The 25,642-nt window shown below is 40.9% G+C and overlaps 1 protein-coding gene across 1 annotated transcript; it reads left to right on the top strand.

Moving 5' to 3' along the window:
* The first annotated feature begins 864 nt into the window (after positions 1-864).
* Positions 865-24,101, top strand: REEP5 (receptor accessory protein 5). The gene is made up of 5 exons (XM_056513618.1): positions 865-5,042; positions 5,133-5,226; positions 15,514-15,652; positions 20,174-20,342; positions 21,535-24,101. Exons 1-5 carry the CDS (start codon positions 4,925-4,927, stop codon positions 21,582-21,584), a joined length of 570 nt encoding a protein of 189 aa, XP_056369593.1. The 5' UTR covers positions 865-4,924; the 3' UTR covers positions 21,585-24,101.
* The last annotated feature ends 1,541 nt before the right edge of the window (positions 24,102-25,642 follow it).

Genomic DNA, 25,642 nt, shown 5'->3' with positions numbered 1-25,642 from the left:
CCATTACTCAATAAACATTTATTTGCAGCTCATGTGAATTAGAATAAAGACTGAGGCAGAGCCTTAAGAGTCTACGATCAAGAGATTGTGACTTCAGCTTGCCTAAGTAATCAGCAAAAGGCGTTAATTCCACTCAGCCCTTCAATAAACAGATTCTATACTAAAATCTCCATAACAAAGGATAGGGATGGCAGGTAAGTGAACTGAAAAGTAATATGTTATGTAAGCATTATGAGTTCAGTACCTCAGTTGCTACGAGTTGATATTTTAGGTCAAATTTGTATGCAAGGAGACACTGCCCCCTTGCTTTGCTCCATGTGTTATATGGTAAAAGGTGAGTGAAAAGCTGGAACAGACCATCAGGAGGACAGTGATATACTACAGAACCAGTACCATTTAACCCATGTGGAGAAACATAAACACTTAAAATATGTTGAAGCAAGTTTTAGGTAAAGCAAATTGCCCACACAAAAGTTAATGAAAATTTATACTTGAATCTGTGTTTATCTTGGTTCCCTGATTGTAAAGGGAAGAGAACCATAAAGATATGAAAATAATCTGGAAGGATTTTATTATGTGAGAAGCACCAGAGAAAGGGCAACACTTGTGGTGATGCACAACACATTATAATAAGATGTACTCAGTAGCATACTTGGATGAAGAACGGTACCTAAACCCTGGAAAGGTTCTCTGAACCTTGCAGAGGAGATAGAAAACACACAGAAACAGGTAAGCCAGTGATCATGTGATTACTTTATGTGTAGAGAGCTGTGGTGAGTTCAGAAAACTCTATACCGGGCTTTTCCTAACATTACAGTGCTTTCATAATCAGATCAAATAATTTATGATCTGAGGCTTTGCAGGTAATCATTAATTTAATGGCAATAACGTGTGCATTGTTTTACATACATGGCATGACATGCTACAGGTCAAGACATCAGGGCTTGTTTAGGCAACACTGATCTCAAACAGGCTTAACCAGCAGATCCAGATAACACACACATCCCTTGGGATGTGATCATCCATTCAAACTCCAAGTCAAGCAGACTTTGGAAGAAGTCCACCCTGCGGCCCCCAATATCAGCAGGACATGGACCTACTGGAGCAAGTCCAGAGGACCACAAGGATCATCAGGGGCCTGGAGCATCTCGCCTAGAGAGACAAGCTGAGAGAGATGGGGCTGTTCAGCCTGGAGAAGAGATGGTTCCAGGGAGAGCTTATAGCACCTTCTTGTACCTAAAGGCAGCCTACAAGAAAGATGGGGAAAGACTTTTTACAAAGGCATGTAATGACAGGACAAGCAGAAATAGTTTTAAACAAAGAGAGTAGGTTTAGATTCGCTGTTGTGAAAAAAACTCTTACCTGTGAGAGTGGCGGGGCCCTGGCAGAAGTTTCCCAGAGGAGCTGTGGATGCCCCTGAAGTGTGCAAGGCCAGGTTGGACGGGGCTCTGAACAACCTGGTCTAGTGGGAGGTGTCCCTGCCATGGCAGAGGGGTCAGAACGAGATGAGCTTTAGGGTCCCTTCCAAACCAAACCATTCTGTGAGTCCATGAGGTACACACCTGTCCTAAAGCCACAAACTGACCTTTAACTCTGTGTTGATCACAGCAGTGGACCACAGCTCAGGGTGAAAAGACAGCTGAAGTGAGTTGAAGACAGTTAAAGAAGTAAGAGAGCTTATCTAGAGACTAGGTCAGTCTGATCCTAAATAACACTAAACTGCTTAAAACATCAAAGAGAAAAAGTAAAGGTATGGATTTTTATTAAATGGAAAAATAAAGGAAGAGAAAAAATTAGGACTCAAAAGGGAAAATAAAGAATGGAATATCATGAAAAGGACATAACCGTATGGACATAAACCATACACCATTTTCTATTAGTTTGTTTCATAGCACAACTCTCAGCAGGCAGCCTGCCATTCTGCCTGTGATGCAGAATTCTAATTCCTCTCCCAGCCCAGGTATGTCCTGCAGCCTGGTGTAACCTCTGGTACTTCATGATAACCTAAAGAAAGTGGCTGGGTAGCCTGGGCAAATGGGCTACTGCTGCACATGCTTTGGTTCTGGTGCTTAGGACACCACTACTTTAAATATTTCTAGGTGGAAAGAGACTCACCCTCTTGGTTCTCCATGGGGTAGTTATGCTACCTTTTTCTAGTTTTCTTCTCCTGCAGAAGCTCCTTGAGCAGGTCATGCGATTCACCTTTAACCTTCCTCTCTAGATCTTCCAAGTTACAATATTCCTTCCCCTCTCATATTTTCAGGTTTTTCTGGGAACATGAAAGACCACTGCCCAATACAGCATGTTCTCCATATTGAGCTGCAAGACTCTTGTTATCTTTTAGTACAGTACCCCACCTTTATTTTTATTTGACTTTCCAATTTCTTTATTCTAAAAACTCATTTTTCTCTTGCCCCGTAACATAGCTTAAACAAAACAGTTATGCACCTTACTGCTATAAAGAGTTTACACAGCACACTGTAGTGCACTAAAAACATTTGTCTAGCACAGATCAGCTGGGGGAGCTATTAATGCCATTTTTTTAGTTTAGCTTTAAATAAAATAACAAAAAAGCAGACAGTGAGTTATTATGAAAACTCAGCAGGAATTTAGTTGGTTTTAACATTTTTATTAAATTCTCTTTTCTATAATGCCTGTGTGTCTTATTTACCTTCCTTCTCAGTCCTTCAGTCCTACAGGTATGATAAAAAGCCCCCACATTTTCAGAGGGACCTTATTATATGCAAAGAGAGTGAGCATGGGAGAGAAACAAACCCCAAAAGATCAAAGTTTCCATGAGGCTTTTGCACTCCTGCAAAGCATGATCCAAGTCTGCAAATCTTCAGTTTGAGAACTGCTCATTTCAAATTTAGCAGGTCCTGTACTTTCTTCACATCTCAGCATAATCCTAAGTAAAATGAGAGTGACACTGCTTTCTGCAGCCTTTGGTGATGCTTACCTTGTTTCACTTTTAACCCTCAGGCACATTAGAACATCAAAGTGTCGTTATAATACAGGGAATTTCTACACAGCAATGTCTTTATACTTGACAAAAAGGGAATCTCAGTTGAATTGCTAACATTTTTAATACTGGTGAATTTTAAATTAAAGTGTAGAATTTTGCTCTGCTTGAAGGCAAGAATTAAATCTCTCACAGATCTTATGGACATTTTCTTAAGGCTATCTGGCACTGTTACTAATCTTTATTAATTTGAAAGCATCAGTATATGATTTCATGCTATGTAATTCCAGTCTCCCACATTCTCTGTAAAACGAAGGCATATCAGATGGATCCAGCAGATAAGGAAGGGAAAAGGAGGGAGCTGCAACACATGGCATAGGAGGAGGGGCAAGGATCTGGGACTGTTGTGCTTCTTCTCGGAAGTGAAGGCTAAGTGGGGACATCAATTGCTGCCTTCAACTGTCTGTTTGGAGGTTGAAGTGACCCCCCTCAGAAGAATAAAAAATCAGGGCAAAGGTGAAGATGAAATGGTCACACGTGACATCAAAGGACATCTCCATTTCAAATGTGAGGAAAAATATCTCTGTGGTTGCAGGTTAAGCATATGGAAGGGCTGTCCAAGGAGGCTGCAGAATTTCCATCCATGAACATTTTCAAACCCTAGGGGACTAAATCCTGAGCATCAGGATGTAGCTTTAGCATTAACCATACTTTGGGCAGAAGACTGCACTACATAACCTCCAAAGATCACTTTTAACTCAATTTTTTTATTCCATAAAAGAACAAAACAAAACAAAAACAAACAAAAAAACCCAAACCAAATCAAACCAAACCAACCAACCAACCAAACCCCAAAACAAAACAAAACCACAAAACCAGAAACCTTGTATTAAAAAAAAACCCAAACAAACAAAAAAACAAAACAAAACAAAAAAAAAACCCAAGCAAAAAAACTCCTAAAATTAAAGGACAAACCTTTCGACCAGAGTTATGGACTAAATATTATTCTCCATGGTTTCCTGACCTCTGCTTTAACAAGACAGTTACTGGAAAGAAGAAAACGCATTTCATAATAAAATTTAAATTCTTTCCAGGATGCATGGCCCCAAAATATTGACAGCTCCAAAGCACAATGTGATATTTACATTTAAAGACATACACAGAAGAAGGCTGATTAGCATTTTCTGGCACATTCAGGAGCAACACAGATTTGAAGAGGGCATAAAGAGTCCCAGTAATGCTGAGTCAGACACAGAGGAGTTGCTGGGAAGGGTCAGCCCAGTGGAGGAAGTTCACAGCCAACAAATTATATTTAGTTGGCAGGAACATTGCGCACACCCTCAATTCCAGGGTACAGTTACAGCAAGGCTCTGTGGTCACACAGGAGGCCTTTTGGGTAACCATAAATTGTCATAACCTTTCTTCTACTTCACGTCCGAGCCTACCATCTGTTTCTGACTTTGGCTCGCAGCGTCTGATGGCATCACGAGCTGATTTTGGGGGTGAAGGGACACTCTAGCAGCTGTAGGCAATTGCAGCCGGCCTCCTTCTCCTCGGCATCTTTGGCACGGGGGACTCGCTGCTTGATCACCTCAACAAGGCGCAGCACCCTCGCAGGGATCTATGTCCCTGGTCCCCCTCTAGGATTAAAATCCCGCCCGCGCCCGCGGGGCGGGATGCGGCACCCAGCGCGGTGCGCTCAGCCGATGCCGCCCCGCAGCCGGGGCTCCCCAAAACCCGCGGAGCCGGGGCTGCGCCGGCGGGGCGCGCCCCCGTCCCTCCATTTCGCGCAGGGGCGGGCTCGCAGCGGGCCCGCAGCCGGCGGAAGATGGTTGCCGGCCGCTCGCCACCGCCCCCGGGCGCGGCGCCACGGGGCCGGGCGCTGGGAGCCGGGGCGGCGCCTGCGCCGGGCCCGGGCAGCGCGGGGCTGCGGAGCGGAGCGGGGCGGGCGGCACCAGCGCCATGACCGCGGCGATGCGGCAGCGCTTCGACCGCTTCTTGCACGAGAAGAACTGCATGACCGCCGTGCTCGAGCGCATCGAGAGCAAGACCGGCGTCGGCCGCACCTACATCGCCGCCGGTGAGCCCCGCTCCCCGCGGGGACCGCGCCCTGCCCGCGCCTCCGAGCCCCGCTCCGCCGGGCGCTCACCGCTCTCTCCTCTCTCCTCAGGCATCCTCGGGGTCCTGGCCGTGTACCTGGTGGTGGGATACGGCGCGTCCCTGCTCTGCAACCTCATCGGCTTCGCCTACCCCGCCTACGTCTCGTGAGTGTCGCGACTCCTGCCCCCCTCGCCCCGCGATGGTTCCGGGTGCCAGCCGCATCTCCCGGCGGGGTGCCGACCCTGTCTGGGGTGGCATTCCGGGACCGTGCTCCAAAGTGTTGCTTTTGCCGCCCACCCCTTTCCTTGAGCAGGGACAGGTGCCAGGTGAAGAACGACGCTTCTCCCATCTGGCGAGCGCTACGTCAGGAGTCACAGCTGGGAGACGCTGGGTGGTTCCCGCACTTGATGACCGGCGCCTGTAGCGAGCTGTGCTTTGGGGTGGGATTCCCGGCTTTGTCATCTCCAGCGGGAAGCTGGGTCGTACCTGCTGCCGGTGGCGGAGGGAGGGTGGGCGCTTTGGGGGTGTTTGCTAAACTCGCGGTGATGGTTTGGGCGGGGGGCAGGAAGGCGCTGTCGCATCGGCGGCGTGTGCCTGGTACGGAGCGCTGGTGCTGTGGTGGGCTGGGCTCAGAGGTGCATTAAGGAGTGCTGCTTGCTCCAAACCTGCCTCCCCGATGGGCAGGGGTTGGGGGGAGGGAAAGGAAAACGCTGTGACTCCTCTGCAGCGTGAGACTTGCAATTACGTCGTTTTTCAGAGGAAGGGCTCCTTAGATATTCTTAAAAACAAAGTAACTGTTACCTTTCGCAGGTTATATAGTCCTTCAGACCAAAATGCATTTCCTCTTAGGCGGGACCGCAGTCGAGTATGAACCAGAAGACTGCAGAAATGTACTAAATAAAACCTTCTGTGTAACTTAATACATCCATAAAATGGAAGTCCTTCCCAGAAGGACTGCTATATTGTTGAAACACAGTGCTTGCCTTTTATGTAACTCTATTTAAATACAGTCAGCAGCTTTTAAAACTATGCTCTCTGAAATTGGATCCTGAGCAATACGAAGTCGGTTCTTTTATTTTTTTTTACAGACATGTGAGAGTTTGACTTAGTTTTAGACTTTTGAAACATCCTGTGGTTATGATTTTTCTAAATGTTGTTCCTAGTGTTCGCTAGTTTTGGAGATTATAGGCCAATAACTCTGGAGAAGTTTAGGTTTTGTTTTCTAGAAGATATTTTTTAGTGAAAATAGTAGCTTAAAAATATTATTTAATTGAAATCTGAAAGGGGAAATATCAGACAACAAACTTTCAAAATGTTGAAATGGTTGTGTAGAAATTACGTTTATGTAATATTTTGTGTCTGACTTAGGTCACTTTTAAAATTATGTAATTACTTTCTAAAATCCTATTTAAAATTTTAAATATGTTTTGAAACTAGTTTGGGATTATATTTTAAATGTTCCATTATGCAATGATGCTAAATAAATTGATAATACAAACTCTTAGAACTTAGGGAAGCAAAGCAGTAGCAAATCAAATATGAACAATAAGGTTTCATTACCTATTTTTTTTCTTTCAAATCAGGGATTTTAAAAAAATATTTTTGTAGAGTGTCTCCCTTTTTCATGTTGAGATGTTTTAAATGTGTCTTAATGTGAAAAGTTACCTCCCAGATCTTACTACTGTGGTGTGTTTCAGGTTTTTTAGGTTTTTTTAATAATGGGAGCAATGTCCTTGCTACAAGATTTACTTAAACAAAACAGCACAGAAATACAGTGCCAGTTCTGGGGTTTTTTTTCCCCCAGTTCATGCTCAGGTAATGCTTGTCATTTAGCTGCCTTTTTAATGCTGGGAAGCATTTATACTAGGAAATTATAATCCTAATTTAAAATGTGTATGGTGTGCTGCATGCTGATGTCTTTCAGTGGCAGACTGCTGACAGTACAGGTGGGCTCAATCCCCTCCCAGCCCTTCCTTCCCAAGTCCAGAGCTGGTATGTAGAGTTTATCCACGTTTTGCTCTGCCTGCTTTTGTTCTGGCTGCTCAGGGTTGTGTACTGTAGTCAGGGTGCTGCCGAGTGCGTCCCCCGTGCTTATAAAGCATAGAGACCCAAAGCATAAAGAACACTATCCAGAGTGGTTTGTTTATTCCTCTCTCCTACTTGGTCCATCCCCCTTGGAAAGGCAGATGAAGAGCCTGCTGTATGAACTGACAGTAGTGGATTTGCTTTCTAGCATTGAGCAGAAAACAGTTTTTAGCTGTTCTTAGCAGCTGCACACAGCACAAATGCCTTTTGCTCTAAAAGCTGTAGATTGTGGAAGAGGTCAGGAGCTGTAAGTGGAATGTATTGTGCAGAATGTTAGTTTGATATTTACACAGGTGTTTCAACAATGAAACCAAGCCTGAAATGTCTCAGGCTCTGAAAGAGAAAAGCAGATTACTTTTCCTTGGTTAATTTACTTTCATCTTTTGTGAAGTAGGCCAGTGTATAATTTTTCTGTTGTCAGTAATTGAATTGTTTAAGTGAAAAACAAGGAATTGTTTGGGTTGAAAGGAACCCTGAAGATCATGTAGTTCCAGCCACCCTGCTACTAGGGACAAAGCAGTGGCCAAGCTCTTCATCAGCAGAAAAGGCACTCATGAAAGAGTGGGAAAGATGTCTGTGCTCGGCAAGGGACATCAGGTCTTTACAGTTGTTTAAAATGGCAAACAGGCTGCCTGATGTGTGACCCACTGGCATGTTCCAAGTCTGTTTTACTGGGATTTCAGTTCTGGGTTACTTTAATCATGGAAATGACTGTCCATCTCTATGCTTTCCTGAAAGAAAATATATTGGAGTCATAGCAAACTCAGAGACTCTCAGCTCAGAGTTAACTCTGTTCACACATGAAACCAGGACAGTTTTGTGCAGGTATCTGCCTGTCAAGCTTTGTATAAATCTTCAGTTTATTTTCTTTGGTCTCTGTCATTCTCTGTATTCACTGTGTGTGCAGTGCAGCAGGTGTGAATTTCAGTGGAGAAATGCTGGAGGCTGTAACTGCTAGACCAAGCAGATGGTGTGAAGTGGTGCAGCTGCAGCTGCACTGCTGCCTGTTTTCTCATCACTGTGGTGCAAACCAGTGCCAGGGGAGGGGGCAGCTCCCTGCTTAATGCTTTAAACAGCTTCAGGCAGGCACAGCTGTTTCCCTCCTTATTCCTCCTTGTTCACCTTCAACTTTGCTTTGGGTACATCTTCAGTGGTTTTATACATGGAGGAATTTATTCTTTGGCAATACAAAATCTCCCCGTAAATACAAGTCTATGACGTGTCACAACAAGGGCCCACCTGAGAGTCTCTTAATACAGGCAAAATGAAACAGTAGTTCTCTGGCTGTTTCCCAGTTAGTCAGACAATGTCTACTCTCATGCCTTAGAAGTGTAAGTGCTATGTGATGAAAGGTAACAAGTAATTTTAAATTGAAATCTAATACTTAATTTACAGGCTTTTGTTATTGTAGTAGACCAGCACTAAAAAGTTTGCCACAGGTGATAGACGCAACTTTTTAAACTTCTAGCAAGCTTTAACTGCACAAGGCAGTAATCAGGCTAGAGATGGAAAAAGTGAGTGTTGGCAAGTGCATAAATACCATTGCCAGCGTTTTCACTGCTTCTCTAAACTTTCCAGAGCTAGCGTGTTCAAATGTAGCTCCACCCATAGTTAGTGGTGGTTAACTGGCTCAGAAAACTTAGAGTGCAAGCAGGAAGGGAGCCTTTGATGACTAAGAAATGCGTGCAAAGGATTGGAAATTTCTTAAGTACTGTCATGCTTGGTTTAAAAATTACAAAGATGAAAATAGCTTTGGGCAGTAAAATGTCTGAACTTATTACTTGTGTCTTCAAGGGAGAAAAGCAGAGTGGTACAATAATGCCTCTTTCTGCTTTGGCTAATTTTATGCTGTTACTTCACTTTAGCTGTTTTTGCTAAGTAAATGTTGCTCGTGGCATTTTACTAGCGGGAAACAACCTGGTTTGATTATAGAGAAGTATAAACACTATATTCAAGTTTGAATATTGTCATGGTGTCTTGAGTCTGTCTTCTAGTACCTTTTCCTTTCATACCTTTAGAACAGGAACACTGCTTTTCTTTGGTCACAGTTATTTAGAAAAGGTAAAATGGGTTGTGTATTTCTGGACAACTAGGGCAGCAAATTTCCTTTAACAAGTTTTAAGATGAATGTTTCTTTCTTCATGAAAAATGATGCATAATGTGCTACAGTTCAGAGGTAATGCTCTGCTGCTGCTTTATAAGTATGGTTTTTTAATAAGCATGATTTGATATCTAACCAGATTCACAATGCCCAGTATAAATATAAGTAGAAAATTTTCAAATCAGTCTGCACTTGTGCTGTTTTCTCTTGTACCTAATAATCTCACTTTTCAGACACTAAAAAGGGTGTTTTTTTTTGTTTTTTAGTATGTCCTGTCACACCAGTTCCTGCAAGCATACTCACTTTTTGGTTTTTAGGTTTTAGAGTGCCGTGTTTAAAAGATGTCTTAGCAGTCACTTGGACAAATTATAACTTTCTTTCTAAAGAAAACAATTGTTTAGGTGCAGGGAGTCTAATACTGTGATATTAGTATGAAACTTTTAATTTTATTTCCACATCTTTCATATAAGTTAAAAATATAAAGGTGTTTGTTATACAGATGGGTCTACTCTGAACTGAGGCACTAACACATTAATCCCAGCAGAAGAGCCAACATGTGTGTGGGATTGTGTTTTGGGGAAGCTGGTTTTGACTTGAGTCAGAACTGGGGAACTGACTCATTGGTTGGCCCTACAAATACTTGTTCCAGGAGAGAGGGAGCCAAGAATGAGCAGAGAGCAGTGAAATGAGAGGATGCCTGTTTTTTTCCCCCCAGTTTGTTTCAGGAATCTAGCTTTGTGCTGAGTTACCATGTAGGCTGTAGGACTGCACAGGTGGGCAAAAGGGCATGTGCTCCTCTTGCTGCCTCAGTCCCCATTTCCTTTCAAGAAGCCCCATTAGAGCCCTTTGTACTACTGTCATGTAGCTTTTTGGTGTCTTCTAAGAGATCTGTCTGTGTAGAGTCAGGGAAACACTCCCTTACTATCCTTCATAAGTTTTCCTGCTCCCATTTCCTAGGTACACAAAATTGTGAGAGAAGGGAACTGGTAGACTTAAATCAAAGCAGTTGTGTAAGTGCAGTTGGCAGGAAGATCTTTTCTATATCTGCAAATGCATGACTCTGCTATTGCAGTCAGTGAGGAGGAGGAAAGATGGAAAGCAGAAGGCTTTTAGGTGATGGATAGAGATGTAGAAGCCAAAATAATAAAGCAAATCCAAGGGCACAGGTACTTGTTTCACTGAAATGATGTAAGATGTCAAGGAGGCAGCCTGCCAGGATGAGTCTAACATGAGGATGACAGGGAGGCACCAAGCTGAGGAAGTCTGTGGTACAGTGGGTGTCTGGATAGATAGCTAGAAGTAAATTGTTTTACAACCTGCTGTAAAGAGTTGAGCAGACCAGTAGGCATAAGCTCTAAAAGTATAAGTTATTTAATGGGTTTTTAAGTTAAATGAGAAAAAACCAAACCCAAACTTACACTTGGCTAAGGGTGTGACAAAAATGCCTGCCTACTCTCTTCGTATAACACTGCCCAGAAAACTGAAGGAAGGGTGTGCAAAATGGCCCAGTCTTTCCCAGGTACAACTTGAGCACTGGGTTTAAGGGAGACTGATCTTTTGCCTTGAATTTATGACTTTATTTATACAAGAATCTTCAGATACACCTTGTAAATTGCAGGGATAAGGGTGATCACATGAGATTACAGCAATAAAATTTGGCATTTCTTTATTTCTGCCTCCCTCATCTGGAGACTCAGCTTAGTAAAACCCCCAGTCCAAACTCATAAATTAGCCTGTGAGTACTATATGTGTGAATTTACTGTAACAAATGATTTGTTAGGCCAGAGCTAATTGAGGAGCAACAGTCTCTTCTTGGAAAAGAGCTGATTTTTTTGTTGAAATGAGTCAGATGCTTTAAGTGAAAGAACTCCACTTACTAAAATTAGACAAGTGTCTCTTACTATCAGTAACAGGATAAGTAACCACACTTGATCCAGGGTTCAGTTTGACTGATTTTAGGATGCAGAGGGTCAAAGCAAAGCCAGTGCTCTGACACTATAAGTACAGAGCTCATGGGAGCCCTGGGCTACTACAAAATGTGACAGCCCACTCTTCCCTCTTGGCACCACCAGCTAGCAGGGTTACTGGGGAACAGATCTCACTGAAAATGAAGTTTCTCTTGGCACCCATAGTGCTGGCCCACAGCAAGTAATTTCACTTTTGGTCAGGCAGCTGTTTTTAAAATAACTGAGCTGTGATATTTACTATCCAGACTACTGGAGCTGTTCCTAGTGATTGCTTTTACCTCCAAGATGCAGAGCTACTGTAGGTAGTTTTTTGAGGCTCTATTTAAAGTCCTCTACAGTTAGTGTTTAAGCAGTATAAAAAATCCTTTGGGATATGCATAACTAAGATGGAATTTAGTCAAATCGACCCTAGATAAAAGGGTATAATTTTTTAAAATCTGAAGCTATTGTCTTTGGGTGGTCTGTCATTTGTTAGAAAAAATCTTACGTGTCAGTGAGACTGACTTATTTGCTCTTGCAACACAGAAATAGCTTATAAGAAGGTAATCCTAAAGTAGGATGTAATGTCAGTGCCTCTTGGTCTGTAGCTTTTCACTTATTGATGGAGATTGCATTTTGAACGTCAGCCTGCTTGATTGGTGACTTAACATGGGGAAGCATGAGGTGTTCTTGGCTTGAAGTAGTGTCTGTGATGCCTCTCCTAAGCTTAATTGTGCAGGGCATTACACCAGGATAATACCTCTAAAATAACTTGGAAGACTAAGTTTAATTATGGTGTGATTCTTATGTTGAGAAGGGTGTAGTTACAAATGGATAAAAAAAAAAATCTCTCTCTGTTCAGATATTCTAAATAACTTACAGTGCTTGTTCTTGGACAAGTACTATTTTCTGTGATTTACTATCAAAATAGTGTGTAAGTATCGAGGGATGGAGGTAACTTTTGCCCTTTTATTCAGCAGGGGCATGTTAGTCTGGATTTCCCTGTCTCATCTGAATCCATGCTACCCATTCCAAACCAGGATATTTTTAAAATACTTGCCTTTCCTTGACTTCAGTTAAAGCTTTCATTCACGGGTGGCCCTGCTGTAACCCTTTTTCCCCCCTCCCTGTCTGGGTCTGGAGTCATGACCAGCAGGAGCAGTGTGAGCTGGCTGTTGCTAACCAAGATCAGACCACTGCAGAACGAGGGGAGATGTGCTGTTCCCTGCAGCGTGCAGGAAAACAGCCACGTGTGGATTTAATGCTGCGTGCATCAGTTGGCCAAATCAGACAGGGCTTTGACTACTTGTGTTGTTCATGTATCCCCTAAGGAACTACAGCAGCAGATGGTGATTGTTCAAAGGGAGGACACCCATGGCACTGCATTTAGGAGCTCTCAAAGGCTGTTTGTTTCCAGAGGAGAGAAGATAATAGAGTGTGACCCATTAACACAGTGATATGCCATCTGCCTTTTGCCACAAATTGGAAATTCTAACCTTTTTTTAAAAGCTGATTCTCGTAGTTACCTAGATGACTTTAGTAATGGTTAAAAGGGAAAAGAAACAATGCTCCCTTAAATCCATATATGACTTCACATGGTGACAGCAAACAGGATGAGTGCTGGCAGTTTCACTGCAAAGTGTTTTCTCACAATTACCAAGCTAGGATGGTTATTGTGGTAATATAAGCCTTCTCCTCTGTGCCTCTGATGGTGAAACTGTCAGCAGAACTAAAAAAATTCACATGGTGAGCCTCTGCAGCAAGTTTTCGTTAACAGTGGGGAACTTCACAATTGGTTCCTTTCTCTGCTTCATTTATCCACCACTCCCAACATCCCTACTATTCTGTGTACTTTTTTCTTTCCCTCCAGAAGTGCAGTTTCACATATTGAAAATAGCTCTATGGCCTTCTTCCTTAACTCTTGTAGTGTGCATTGGCTGTTTTTGAACAGCCACCTCTCCTGTTCTTACTAGAAAACTTCAGAGGTGTGGGTTTGAAAAAGATGTGCTTTACAGTGGGGAGAAGGAGCAGCTGGAGTTGTCAATGCCTTTGAGCAGACTGCTTGGATTAGGGCTGCCTGTGACGATAGGAATAGCAGGATTTAGACCCGCTGTTGCAAAACCCGTGGAAAACCTGTTCTTCCAGTTGTGCTGGTGCTGTGCCTCAGTAAGATCCTCTTATTGATGGGGTATGGCAAGGGCTGCTGCTTTTCCCACTGCAGGACACTGCTGGCCAGCCTCACACGCCAGTAGAAATAACTCATGAATTAAGTATCAGGTCCTTGTACTGCGTTTCAAAGTAATTCGATCTGGCAGCTGTGCCAGCTCCCTCTGCATGTGGTGGGTTTGGCAGTGCTTTTGCTAAAACATACAGCATGTCACAGGAATTATTTCCCCCAACTCCCCCTGCTCCCCTCTGACTTACAGAACCAGGAAATGACAGAATCCACAGCGTTTCTCAATTCACAGACTAAGAAATGGATTTACAGCCAACTCTCTGATTTCTGCCTTGTAAAACTCCCTAACTCTGCCTTTTTAAGAAACTAACAGAAAACTTGGTACTTCTAGTACATCATCTCACACATGCTGCTTCAGAAACAATGTAGCTGATAGTAAAGGAAAAAGTGATAGTTTAATAAATCTAGTTTAAATTCTTCTGAGTCTACAGATTTTAATCCTCCAGCATGAGTGGAGAGGACAAATGCTTTCTAACACTTTTAAGCTTAAAATTATCAGGCTTAGATTTGCTACTATTTAATTTGAAAACTTCTTACAGTGCTAATCTGGAATTTAGTGCCTCCAGAAACTCCACTACTTTTACTGAAAGAGCATATATGCATCTTTTAGTTTCTCATTTTTAGAACTATATAAACTTGAACTGCATTCTCACAGCAGATGGAGAACATAAGCCCACTAAATCATTATGCAGAAAGCCCAGTAGTTAGTAGAGGTTGTTTTACCCCATTCTTAATACTTTAGTCTACATTAGAATTTGCAAGTCCTATAAGAATTAATTTATAGACCAACACAGTGGGTGATGCAGATATTATTACTTAGCATATGGGTCTGGATTCCCTCTGCTTATGTTGACCAAGTACTCCTTAGGGCTTAAAGCAAATCCTATGGAGAAGTTTACCTTTCCAAAGAGGAATCTAGTGTAGGTATGTTCAAGTACATTTAAAATGCTATTTGTTAGAGCTAATGGTATAAGAAGATAGAGAATAGTACAGACAATCTTATATCACTGGTGGTGCTGGGAGCCCCAAGCTGTACAGAACTCAATGAATTTCTGATCCACATGTACCCACTGCAGGCCTTGTCTGGAGGCAAGGCTATCCCATTTTGCTAACTCAAGGTATTGTAGGATTTTTCATCCAAGACAACAACTCTGTTCATCGTTCCTTTCTGACTGCCAGAGAAGGAGGATGGTCACTGGTGGATTAGGCACGGCCAGGCAGGTGCTGTGATCACTGGCATTCTGTGCCTCACAGGACTGAGCTCACTCAGGTTCTCTGTTATGTGGATCAATAATCCTCTGATGTAGATCAGCCTTCTGGTCAGAATTACCATAATGCCTCCAGAGCTGGAACTATGGCCCAGCTTTGTTTTTTTTCTTCCTTGTAACCCCAGAGTTAGAAATAACTTGAACATCTTTTAGTTTTGAAGCGTGATATAGAGGGAAGAGCTGCTGTTCAAATTCTCAACACAGTATCTGTTTTCTTGGCATAATTCAGTTATAGAAAGTCACATAACAACAAATCTGAGTCATAAAAATCTTCATCACTGTAGATGAGTGCTGCAGTTGTTGAGACAGACATGACTGGTACCATCACCAGTCCCTTATTATCTTAAAAACTTCTCATGCCTTCTCTCAGTGTTTCCTCATGGGCAACTCCACACAGCTCTGTCCCCTTTTCCCCTTCTCTCTGCAAGTTTCCTTCTCTTTTTCTGCCTGACTGGCTGACCCCAACCTGCCCCTTACCTGGCCACCTAACCTGTCTGTCCCCCACACAGCATCTTCTTACCTTGTGTGTCCTTTGTATGACCACATGTCCCTTCCTCCTCACAGCACAGCCAGCAGACTCCATCCCACACTGCTGCAGATTCTGGTTCTCCAGCTCCAACTAACTCCAGACCAGCTAACCCACTCTTTTATAACCCCCATCCTCACTGGACCAGCAAGGCTGTCTGCACTTCTCAGCAATCAATGCAGCTGTAATTCATTGAGGAAAATTGCCTTCTGCACTATCCTTACAAACCGTCCTCCCACAGATGAGACTGATGCTAATCTTCTGTTCACTTGATTTGTTTTCCTTTCAGAATCAAGGCCATTGAAAGTCCCAACAAAGATGATGACACGCAGTGGCTGACTTACTGGGTTGTGTATGGCATTTTCAGCATAGCTGAATTCTTCTCTGACATCTTTCTGTCCTGGTTCCCTTTCTACTACATGCTCAAGGTACGTAAATTCATGTGGCCCCTCTCCTAAAATGGGACCTTTTGATAAAACTGATCTCATGTCTCCAGGAGTGGGTGGATGACAACAGATTCATTTGGAATCATTCCCAGGTCACACCTTCTTTTTAGATGTAGGTTATGTGTAATTTATACTGTGCAAGTGCTCTGTTTAGAGCTGATGGTTTTGTGAGGCAAGAGGGGAAGTTGGGATAGGTGGAAGGGAAAGATCTGCTGTGTTTTAGGGAAGAAAAAGAGACAGTGTAACTGTCCCATAAATCAAAAAAAAGAAAAAAAAACAAACCAAAGACACTTCTTTCTTTTGGTGCTTAGATAAATTTGGACAAATGACAGACATGGTAAGCCCCACAGAGTGGCTCTATTTTTGCTTTAAGTGCATTAGTAAAAGTGGAGAGTAAAATCATGCAGGCTATTGAAGCAGGTAATAACATCTGTGCTATTGGAGCAAAGAAGGAAATTGGAACACAAGAATAGTTTGTCCTACAGTTTTAATTTTTAATTAAGCTCAGTTTCCTAAAAGGAACTGGTAGATGTCAGAGGAGATGGTTGCCAATGTGCATTTGTTAGTGTGATTTGACTACCAGTAATGATTTGGTTAATGAGTTCCAAGCTTTGTTTGTGATCTAAGGTGTCAGTCAACTTTAACATGTTAATTTCTTCTAGGAGATAGCTGATCACCATGTATGCTGTTGGGTAGAAGACATTCTAGCTTGCTGCAGAGCCTTCTCTTTATCTCAAGGAGCTGATACCTGTTTTCTTGTTCAGTGGACTGTTCTCTTCCTTCTCTTTTGTTTTGTTAGCCTGGTTTAGTCCCACCAAAGTTGTTAAAACAATTTGCTTGCGAGCTGTTGTGGTGGGGTCATTTAAAATTTTAATAAGACCTGACAATGCCAAAAGCTGTTTCCAGGAAATGCCATATTTTATAGGTAAAAATTGACTGTGACAGCTGGTTTACACATCTGCCTTGTTCATTTTTCAACTGTGGCAATAATTTGGACACCTTCTACTTTAGTAGAATTATGATTTTAATCCATTATCTGCAGTGGTATAAACTCACAATTCTGAATTAGTACAGTGTGTTTTCAGAGCTTCTTTTCTAAATTCTTGGTAGAAACAGATATGTCAATGGTTTCTTTATGCCACCAGAGCTCTCTTTCTGAAGAGCACACGACTGAAATCAGGTTTATTTGCAAAATAAAGACCACAAATGGCTCTGATAAAATGGTATCAGGAGTGCCACAGTTACATGTAGTGCTGTAATCAAGGGAAAGGCACTTTTCTCAGTTCTGCAAAGACAAACAGAAGGAGTTATGTCAATACACAGCTTTCTATGATAACAGAAAAGGACTGAAGCACACAGAAGGCACGTAGAAGCCAAGTGTTTGCTCTCAGTAGTGGCTGGTAGGAGAGATTTACTTTTGTGGTACAAAGGCAGGCAGGTGTTGGCTGAGAATCAGAAAGTGTTGCTGAATGGGTGGAAGGATGGGGGTTATTCTACAGGAGGAGAAGCAGGAATCAGGCAGCTTCCACACTTCATTCCAGCTGTAAACTCAAACCTCTTGGAGGGTAGTTATGATGTCTCCATATATCTTTCATGAAGTAGAAGCCCAGATATGTCATTCATGAAAATTTTAAGCTTGCTTTCATCCTCAAAATGTGCTAAATTTGCATATTCACATTTATTTGATACACCTTGTAGCTTCCACTCCAGCCTGAGATTTAATTGCTCAGTATTTCAAAACAGCTTCATGTGCATGGCTGAGACATTGAGCGCTGCTGCTCCCAGAGTCTCTGAAGTGCAGAGTTTAGACTCTGTGACATTAAAGTTTTCAGCAGGCTATAAGATTCTATGGGTGAGAGAAAGACATGCTGAAGAGCTCCTTTAAATATATTAGGATGTTTGTATATACTTTTGTTCTCCAGATGACATTTCTTAGATTTTATGGGCTTTTCTGTTTTTGGTAATGCCCACTTCTTATTTATCTGTTTGGGGCTTTTTTATCTTTGAAGTGCCGGCCATGCATGCAACTCATAATTTCTTGTGCATATGATTAGTTTTTAAATTATTCAAGATTTAAAGATTTCTGTGGCATTCAAGTATTAGAGTACAGTAGTCAGTAAAAGTAGCAGAGTTTATCATCCTATGGGTATTCTTAGTGATGGGAGTGAGAGAGACTCCTTACTCTACTAATGGCTCTGCCTTAAAAACCTTTAATGCTATTTCTGAACAAAATTGGTGCTGCCACAGCAAAAACAACTCTAGGAGCAGGTGCATGGAAGCAGGTCAGTGAGCTCAGGTGAATTCCATTCCATCCTGTGACTGGGTTGGAGGGTTGCAAAGAATATATTTTGGTGGGGGGGCGGGTTTTTTTTGTTTTTTTTACTCCCCCCTCCTTCCCCCCACCCCGCCCCAGTTAACAATTTTATCACTCTGAGCTGGCTGGAACTTCTTACAACCCTCTTTTTTTTCAATAGCCTATGTTGGTTCAGTTTCATGAGAAATAAAGGTAAAATAAACTAAGTTAGCAGTATGACATTCTCAAGCTTTGAAAAGAGTGACAATCTCAACTTTGGTACATGTCAAATAGAAAATGCATATAAACATCTGTTCATTATTCAAAAGTAATAAGTATTTGAGAACAAATCTATAATTACTTTCTTCTCAACTAGACTGGAACAAAGCTGTCAAATCAAAATTAATAATTTTTTTCTTAGGTAGGGAAAGGGAAATTTCAATTTCTTTCGGTTTTAGAGGAAGTTGAACTCACATCAGGGATTTTTCTGAAACAAAGGTGAATGAACTTTTTTTGTGTAGTAGTTGAGATACTTGTACAGTTTTATGGGAGAAATAACTTTCAGTAATTGATCAGATATTCTTGAACAGGAAATATAGTCAGTTTACTTCTCAGCTTTTGATGAAAGATAACAAGATAAGATACCACCATGTATTCTTTCTGTTTTATTAAGTTCCGAAGAATTGAAGCTTTTGAAAACCAATATTTATATTGCTAAAGGCACTTTTTGTCTTTATTTTCTCTGCCCATACTTAATAATTCATCAGTTGCTACTTACTGGTGCCAGATTTTATTGCATGTTGACTTATTTGTTTTAATTCATTGGAATTTTCCTGATAGGCCAGTCTCTCTGGTGAACACTTTAAAAAAACCTTTCTTTCTTTTTGGGCAAACACTCCTTTCAGTTATTCTGTTTTGACATCACAATCAAATAGTTTAAAGAGGAAAGCTTATTGCTTACCCAGAAGGATGGTAAATTGGTTTGGCACTGCAGAGAAGAGAAAGCCAAAATTTTACAGATGTGAAGAGCAGAATGTACAGAACATTCAGTCTCAGTATACTTTGTTGGGAAAGAACAGAGGAGATATATTCCAAAATATTTGCAGGGCGAAGACTTGCTTGAAGAAGACTTTTGTTTCCTTTCTGCTCAGAAATGTGTGTAAATCCCAAACATGGAATCCTGTCTAACATGAAAACAAGGCCTTTTTTGAGGCTGAGGTTGTTTTGCTTTGTGTTTCAGGAAAGTTTGAGAAAAGCTGTTATGCCTTCATTTTCTGAAGAGGCTTTCGACATGGAATAATATTGTACTATTTATGTACAGAAAGAACTGTACAAATGCTAAGAAAATGTACTTAATTTTGTTGCAGTTTTATCCTGTAAAATAATTATATATATATTTTTCATAGCTCAAGCAAATTTAGTTTCTGGCACTCCCTGTCCCTTGAATGTTTCATCTTTTTCTGCATGGATGTCTTTGTGTGGTGTATGGCAGTGCAAGTGAAGCCAAATAAAAGAGCTTCAGTAGTAAAGACAGGGATTTGTAGTACCTGTAATAACTCTCTTTGCAATCCCCTTTTGTAAGATGCAGAAACCTGACCCCACACTGTGGTCTTTGATTTTCTAGAGAGCAGATGGTGCTCTAAAAGCTATACCTAAACTGTAATCCAGAAGCATTACTCTTATTTGTGCACTGTGTGTAGCTTGGGTTTCTCTCTCCTCTTTGTCAGTTTACCTCTGGGGTACACACAATCCTGTTCTTTCCCCCTCTGTGTTTTCAAGGCAGGGAGGAAGAGAGGACAGGGATGTGTTTTGGCTGAATTTAGGTAATTTAGGGACCTAGATGTTCAGTCAGGCCTGTGACATGTGTTTTAGAAATATTGAGAGAGACTGATGTTTCTGTAACCAGGTTGTATTGTTCTACCTTAAAGAGAGAGAGAGAAAAAAAAGCATGTAATCTTGATTAACCCAATAGAGATTAGATTTACTGCTGCAGCTCTCCTCCTCTATCCTTGAAAAGCACTGTCCACGAAATTATTCCAATATAAAAATTCACTGTGTGCAGCTGTCCTGGTGTGCACCCTCCTGGAGCCCTGGCCCCACAGGGAATGACTCACTGTTCTCAGTGTGCTCAGCTCTGTGGCACTTTGGAAAGGCACTTTGTCTCCTGCTCGTGATTCCTTCCACTCAGGTCAGTGTTGTTGTTCTCACAGTGTGGCTTCCTGATCTGGTGCATGGCTCCAAGCCCTTCCAACGGGGCAGAGTTCCTCTACCACCGGATTATCCGTCCTGTCTTCCTGAAGCACGAGGCTCAGCTGGACAGTGTTGTGCAGGACCTGAAGGACAAGGCTGCAGAGGCTGCAGACACTGTCACTAAAGAGGGTGAGCAAAAGGCTCTTCACTGGTCACAGCAACCAGGGGGAGTTTCACTGGGGAGCTCTTATTATTGCACTTAATATTCATCATTTAGAGTTGAATTTGGGAAATGGGGGTTGCAGTGGATCTTGCTTTCTAAAACTGCAGTTAGGCTAGAAGGAGTGGAAGAAATTGAATTGTTTGTGTGTCTTCCCACCATACACACTACTATAAACATTCTCTCTGGAGACAGTTCCAGGCATACCTTTCATAAATACAGTTATTCTTTTAGTGTATCCTCATATCTCCTAAAATGCTCCTTCAAATACCTGGTAGTATAGAGGAGCTCCCAATTATGCAGTAAACAATTAACAACAATATACAGCAACAGGGAAAGTGCAGTTTTCCCATCTATATGTTTTTGCATTTTTCCTTCCTCTGGAGGTCAAAGGAATAAAGGAACCACTCTTAAAGGAATTAGTTATGTTTTATTTTTATGTGTTATCACGGCCTGTAGATTGCTCAGGTTTTTTATTTCCTTGCCTTCTATAGTGAACCCTTTCATTCTAAAATATCTGATGATGGCTTTATGAAAAAGAGAAGGAAATGTATTAAGTAGCTAAAATAAAGGATTTTTAAAGTTTCACTTTAAGGAATTTTACCTAGATGGTATTTCAAAGCATCTTAATTCTCCTTTCCATAAAACAAGGAATGAAGTCCCATTTCATCTTACCAACTTCAGCAGTGTCTGCTCAACTATTCTTGGAAATTTTACTGCATGACTCTTCCTGAGTCCTTATTGTTAGGCATGTATCCTAATGTCCTTCCATGTTGCACATGGGATTTTCCTATCCTCATTTCATCACTTCTTTCTTTTTCCTATTTTTATACATAAAGATTTCCACCAACCCCCTGCAACCAACCAGCAACAACAAAACAAACACAACAAACAAACCAAATCGAAACAAAAACCCACAAAAAACGAAACAACCCACCAAAAAAACAGGCTTTCTTTTAAAGAAACTGTGCACACGCATGTGTATGTACACATAAATATTAACATTACTCCAAGCCTATTTTATCATTATGGTATATTTCATTATGATACCACCATATCATTATGGTATGTCCTTAATACTATGAGCAGCCCTTTTTTAACAATACCATAGCGCACTTTTTCTGTAGGCCTATGACTAAACTTGGTTTTATTTTCCTGCAGCCAAGAAAGCAACAGTGAACTTGCTGGGTGAAGAAAAGAAGAGCACTTAAACTTGATAAGTTTCCCTACCACCTCCTTTGTGCAGCTTGATGTTACTGGGGACTGTGGTATAAGTTCAATAATATTGCCTTGGAAACATTTTGATATATTAAAGGAATGTGCTGTAAGTTTACTTACTACTTCGCTGTGACTGATAGAGAGTATGCATTTTTATTTAAAAGCAATGCAGTGGGCAGCATCTGAAGCTTAATGAAAATATTTTATTCATCTTCATGCAGAAGAAGTCTTTCAGTAATCTCTTTCTGCGGTAACATAAATAAAAAGTATATATCCCTCAGGCTCTGCACTTTAGTTGTCTCTTTGTCTATGAAATAACTCCTAACACTTTGATTGTGGTGCATCTGGTAGCACAAAGCTATTTCATAGGGAAAATTCTGAATGGATCTTCTTGAATATACAGGGAATTGTTGTGAGAGATGGCATAATGGATGTATTCCCCACTACTAAAGCTGTAAATTGTGAAATTACAATTGTGAAATATGTGTTCTAGCCACCTGATTATAGAGATTATTCACTGTTGCATGTTTTGTTGTAACACAGTATTTGGTACAGTGTGTGTATGCTTAAATGGATAGATACTAAATATAGGAAAGAATAACTTCCTTGAGGTGATCAAGTTTATATTGGCCTGATTTGCTAGACATGGATGCATTAAATCACACAAGATTAACACAATGTGACTGAAGTACAAATTCTTCCCTATTCTTGCTAAAACCAAGTTGTTATCCAAAATTGTTAATAGAGTGCTTTTTAAGATCACACTCAAAAGCACAAGCCACCTTTAGCTAAGGAGTGGTACCATTACAAACACTTTTTCCTGAATTCCTTTAAGAAAATTAGCTGCCTTGGATGCTAGTCCTCAAAACTATATCATTAAGGGGACAGACCACAACTCCCACGAGCTTTTTCTGTTCATAAAGATCTGCAATCTCTTCTGACTGTACTAAGAAAAACTTTTTATGAGCACTTAAATTTCCTGAGTGGAGATGCTCTTCTTGATATATTCCTGACCAATCAGTAAGAGTGCAACCAAAGTTGCTAAAAGAATAAAGGGATTTTTTACAATCAATGTAAAAAATTTTTTTTTTTTTTTTTCTTCACACTGCAGTATTTAAAAAAAACAAACCACAATTGCATTAATTAATTGGGCATGAATTACTGAAATTTCCCTGTTTTATTCTCCATGCTGACATTACTTTAAAGCCTACAGTAATGGTACAGCAGTTCTGAGCTCACAGAACGTGCAGAAAGGAAGCTTAAGCTTTTGATAGAATAAAAAATTATTTTCAGTCCACAATCTTGAATTCCAAAAATCTAATCTTACAATAAAGTTTTCAGGACTTCTGGCTTTCTGCAACAAATCGTTGTATAAACATTCATTGTAAATTTTCAGATGCAAGTTCTGCAAAAGTGTGAAGCACACAGTGCAACTCAGCACGTGAGTTTTAACTAGGAGAGTTATGTTTTATAAGAGGGGATGTAGAAGCATCATAAGAGAAAGCATTTTAAGCTTTGAGCTGGAAAACATAGCCCTTGGGGCTGGCAGCTTGTATAGGGAAATTTGAGTCCTGCTGTATCTCATGTTCTGCAGGGCAGCATGCAGTTTGTCATTTGAAGAAAAAATGCAAAATTTCACAGCTTACCATTCCTTGTCAACTTTTTCTTAGGAGTGGATATGCTGAAGAGGATAACGTTTACAGCAAAGTTCTAGGTTTTAAGCAAGTAAAAGGTTTGAAGTGTATCACCATTTAACTGGTTGAATTTCTTGTCTTAACTTCTGTTGTTAACCCACTGGACTTTCTTGTAAGCCTTACTAAACCTTAGTCCTGTGTTTTAAACTGTCAGCTGCATGTAAAGCACTTATGTGGCCACTGCAATTTAGTTTCACTTCTCGAGATTAGAAGTAACTAGATAAAAATAAATAAGGATTCTTAATAGACTATTTAATTTCAGTGCAAAGTGCTACATAACTTTCTTATCTAAAAACTTACAGTAAATTTTACTTTACAAGCCTAATGATATCTGTAGTAGAGACAGGATTTACTTCTCATTTCTTACACTACTCAACAGTTCTTCCACTGTTATTAATGGGGATAAAACATTCTAGATAGATGTTAGGTAAGTGTTAAAACAGTCCCTTGCATTTCTCTCAGATCTTGAAAGGCTTTAAATCAACTTCTTGTCTTTACCAACTTGATATTACAAGCACATGCAATCAGTGCTCTTTTGTCACATTTCTACTTGAATTAGAACTACTGTCTGTTGTTAACAGAAGTTGCCCTTGGTTTTTTCCGTGATGAAAGTAGAAATGACTGAATGTCTGCAGCAAGTTATCCTTTCCTGCAAGTAACTCCACTGGGCTGGGCCCGCTGATCAGTGCTTTTCTTTGTGTCTTCACAACACTCATGTGCAAATGTTGGTACACACACCTTCTTCGTGTCTTTGCTGAAGCTGTAATGTGCTAAATAAAAATGGACACAAATAAAAAGATTCTTATGGGACTGGTATGATGCCTCAGTATTTCTTAAGAACCTAATACCTCACTGGTGAAAACGTGGCTACTTCAGGGAGGTCTTTACAGGGTATTCCCCTTTCTTTTCCCCTCTTGAAGTTCATTACTTTGGAACTAGTAGAAACCTCTTGAACTCCAAAGGAAGTGCCTCTGTTTCATGCCAGTCTGAGGGTGCAGCCAAGCAGGTTTAGAGCATCAGGCCCTTACAGAAGAGTTTGGAATGGAGAAGTCTTCCCAACAGTAAGCATCACAAGCATTTTTCTAAGTTTCTTAGCCTCGCTTTCCTGAGGAATCATCAAGGTTTAGGTTTCTCTAGAAACAGAGAGAGGAAAGACTGCAAACTACAGGGATTTTGAAGTTTTTCCTCTCCCATGAGTTCCATAAATGACATCAACAAACATGCTGAATTGTTATTGGCAGTGTTACACTTTCTTAAGACTTCTGTTGCCACTGTTTATAGGACATTTCATCTACTTTATCTGACTACTTTCCAAACTCAGCAAAAAAAGGAAAATAAGTTCAGGAAAACATAACCTCCCCCACAATGACACCATCACCACTAGCGATAATAATGAAACTCTTTGAACAAGCCAATTAGAAAAGCATAGAAATTATTCTAAGTACTGGAAGGTGTGAGTAGTATTTGTCACGTCAAACCCTCACTACTTTTAATTTGACAAATAAAAGGAAGTTTCTTGAGTTGCATTCCAATCTTGCCAACAAAATTTCTACATTTCTAAATAATCTGAGAATCAACTAAAATTTTTATGACTAATTCCTTAGTCACCTTCCACCCCCATTTCATATTCCAGAAACAATAAATTTCCTTATGCAAAGGGGGAAGAATGGAGTTTTAATAAAATCACAAATCCTTGAAGGTCATGAGAGACTCTCATTTTCTGTAAAGGGCAACTGACAAATATGTTGAATATCTTGTTTTCTAGAGAACTTCTACATCCAGTGTGGTGGAATTAAACAGTACTTGAGGAATGACAACCCAGGGCTACTAAGGAAATCCTCAGTTGTGGAGCCATGTTGTTAAGCTTTTTGAAAATTTTGTTTCCTATGGGTACAGAAACCATTAAGAGATTCTGTAGCAAAAATCTTTAGATGACCACATGAACTTATGAACTAGTTATGTAAAAATAATTGAAGATGGACTTTGAATTTAGCATATTTTGGGAATGCTATGTAGTTGACACTTTTGCTGAAGCTATGGAATTCCACAAAACTTTAGATTTTGTATTACTGCATCTTTGCAGGAGAAAAATACTTAAAGACTTCTTAAACATGTCTAAGTTCAGCTGCCTGAGAAGCAGACAAAAAAGTACATGCCAAACAACCCTCAAACCTTGACAGATGAAAAGAGGCACATATGTTGTTTCATAGGAAGTGGCACTACAGTTCAGCCTACTCAGTTTCTGCCTGGAGCGTCCCCTGCTCTTTCCCAGATCCCAAACTACCTTGTCTGTTTCTTCCCATCTCCCTTACACAGCCACTCTGGCATGGGGTACTTAATCAGTTATTATTATCAAA

The sequence above is a fragment of the Oenanthe melanoleuca genome, chromosome Z (genome assembly GCF_029582105.1).
Source record: "Oenanthe melanoleuca isolate GR-GAL-2019-014 chromosome Z, OMel1.0, whole genome shotgun sequence".
In the NCBI taxonomy this organism is placed as follows: domain Eukaryota; kingdom Metazoa; phylum Chordata; class Aves; order Passeriformes; family Muscicapidae; genus Oenanthe; species Oenanthe melanoleuca.
This window is presented reverse-complemented; position numbering and strand designations above follow the sequence as displayed.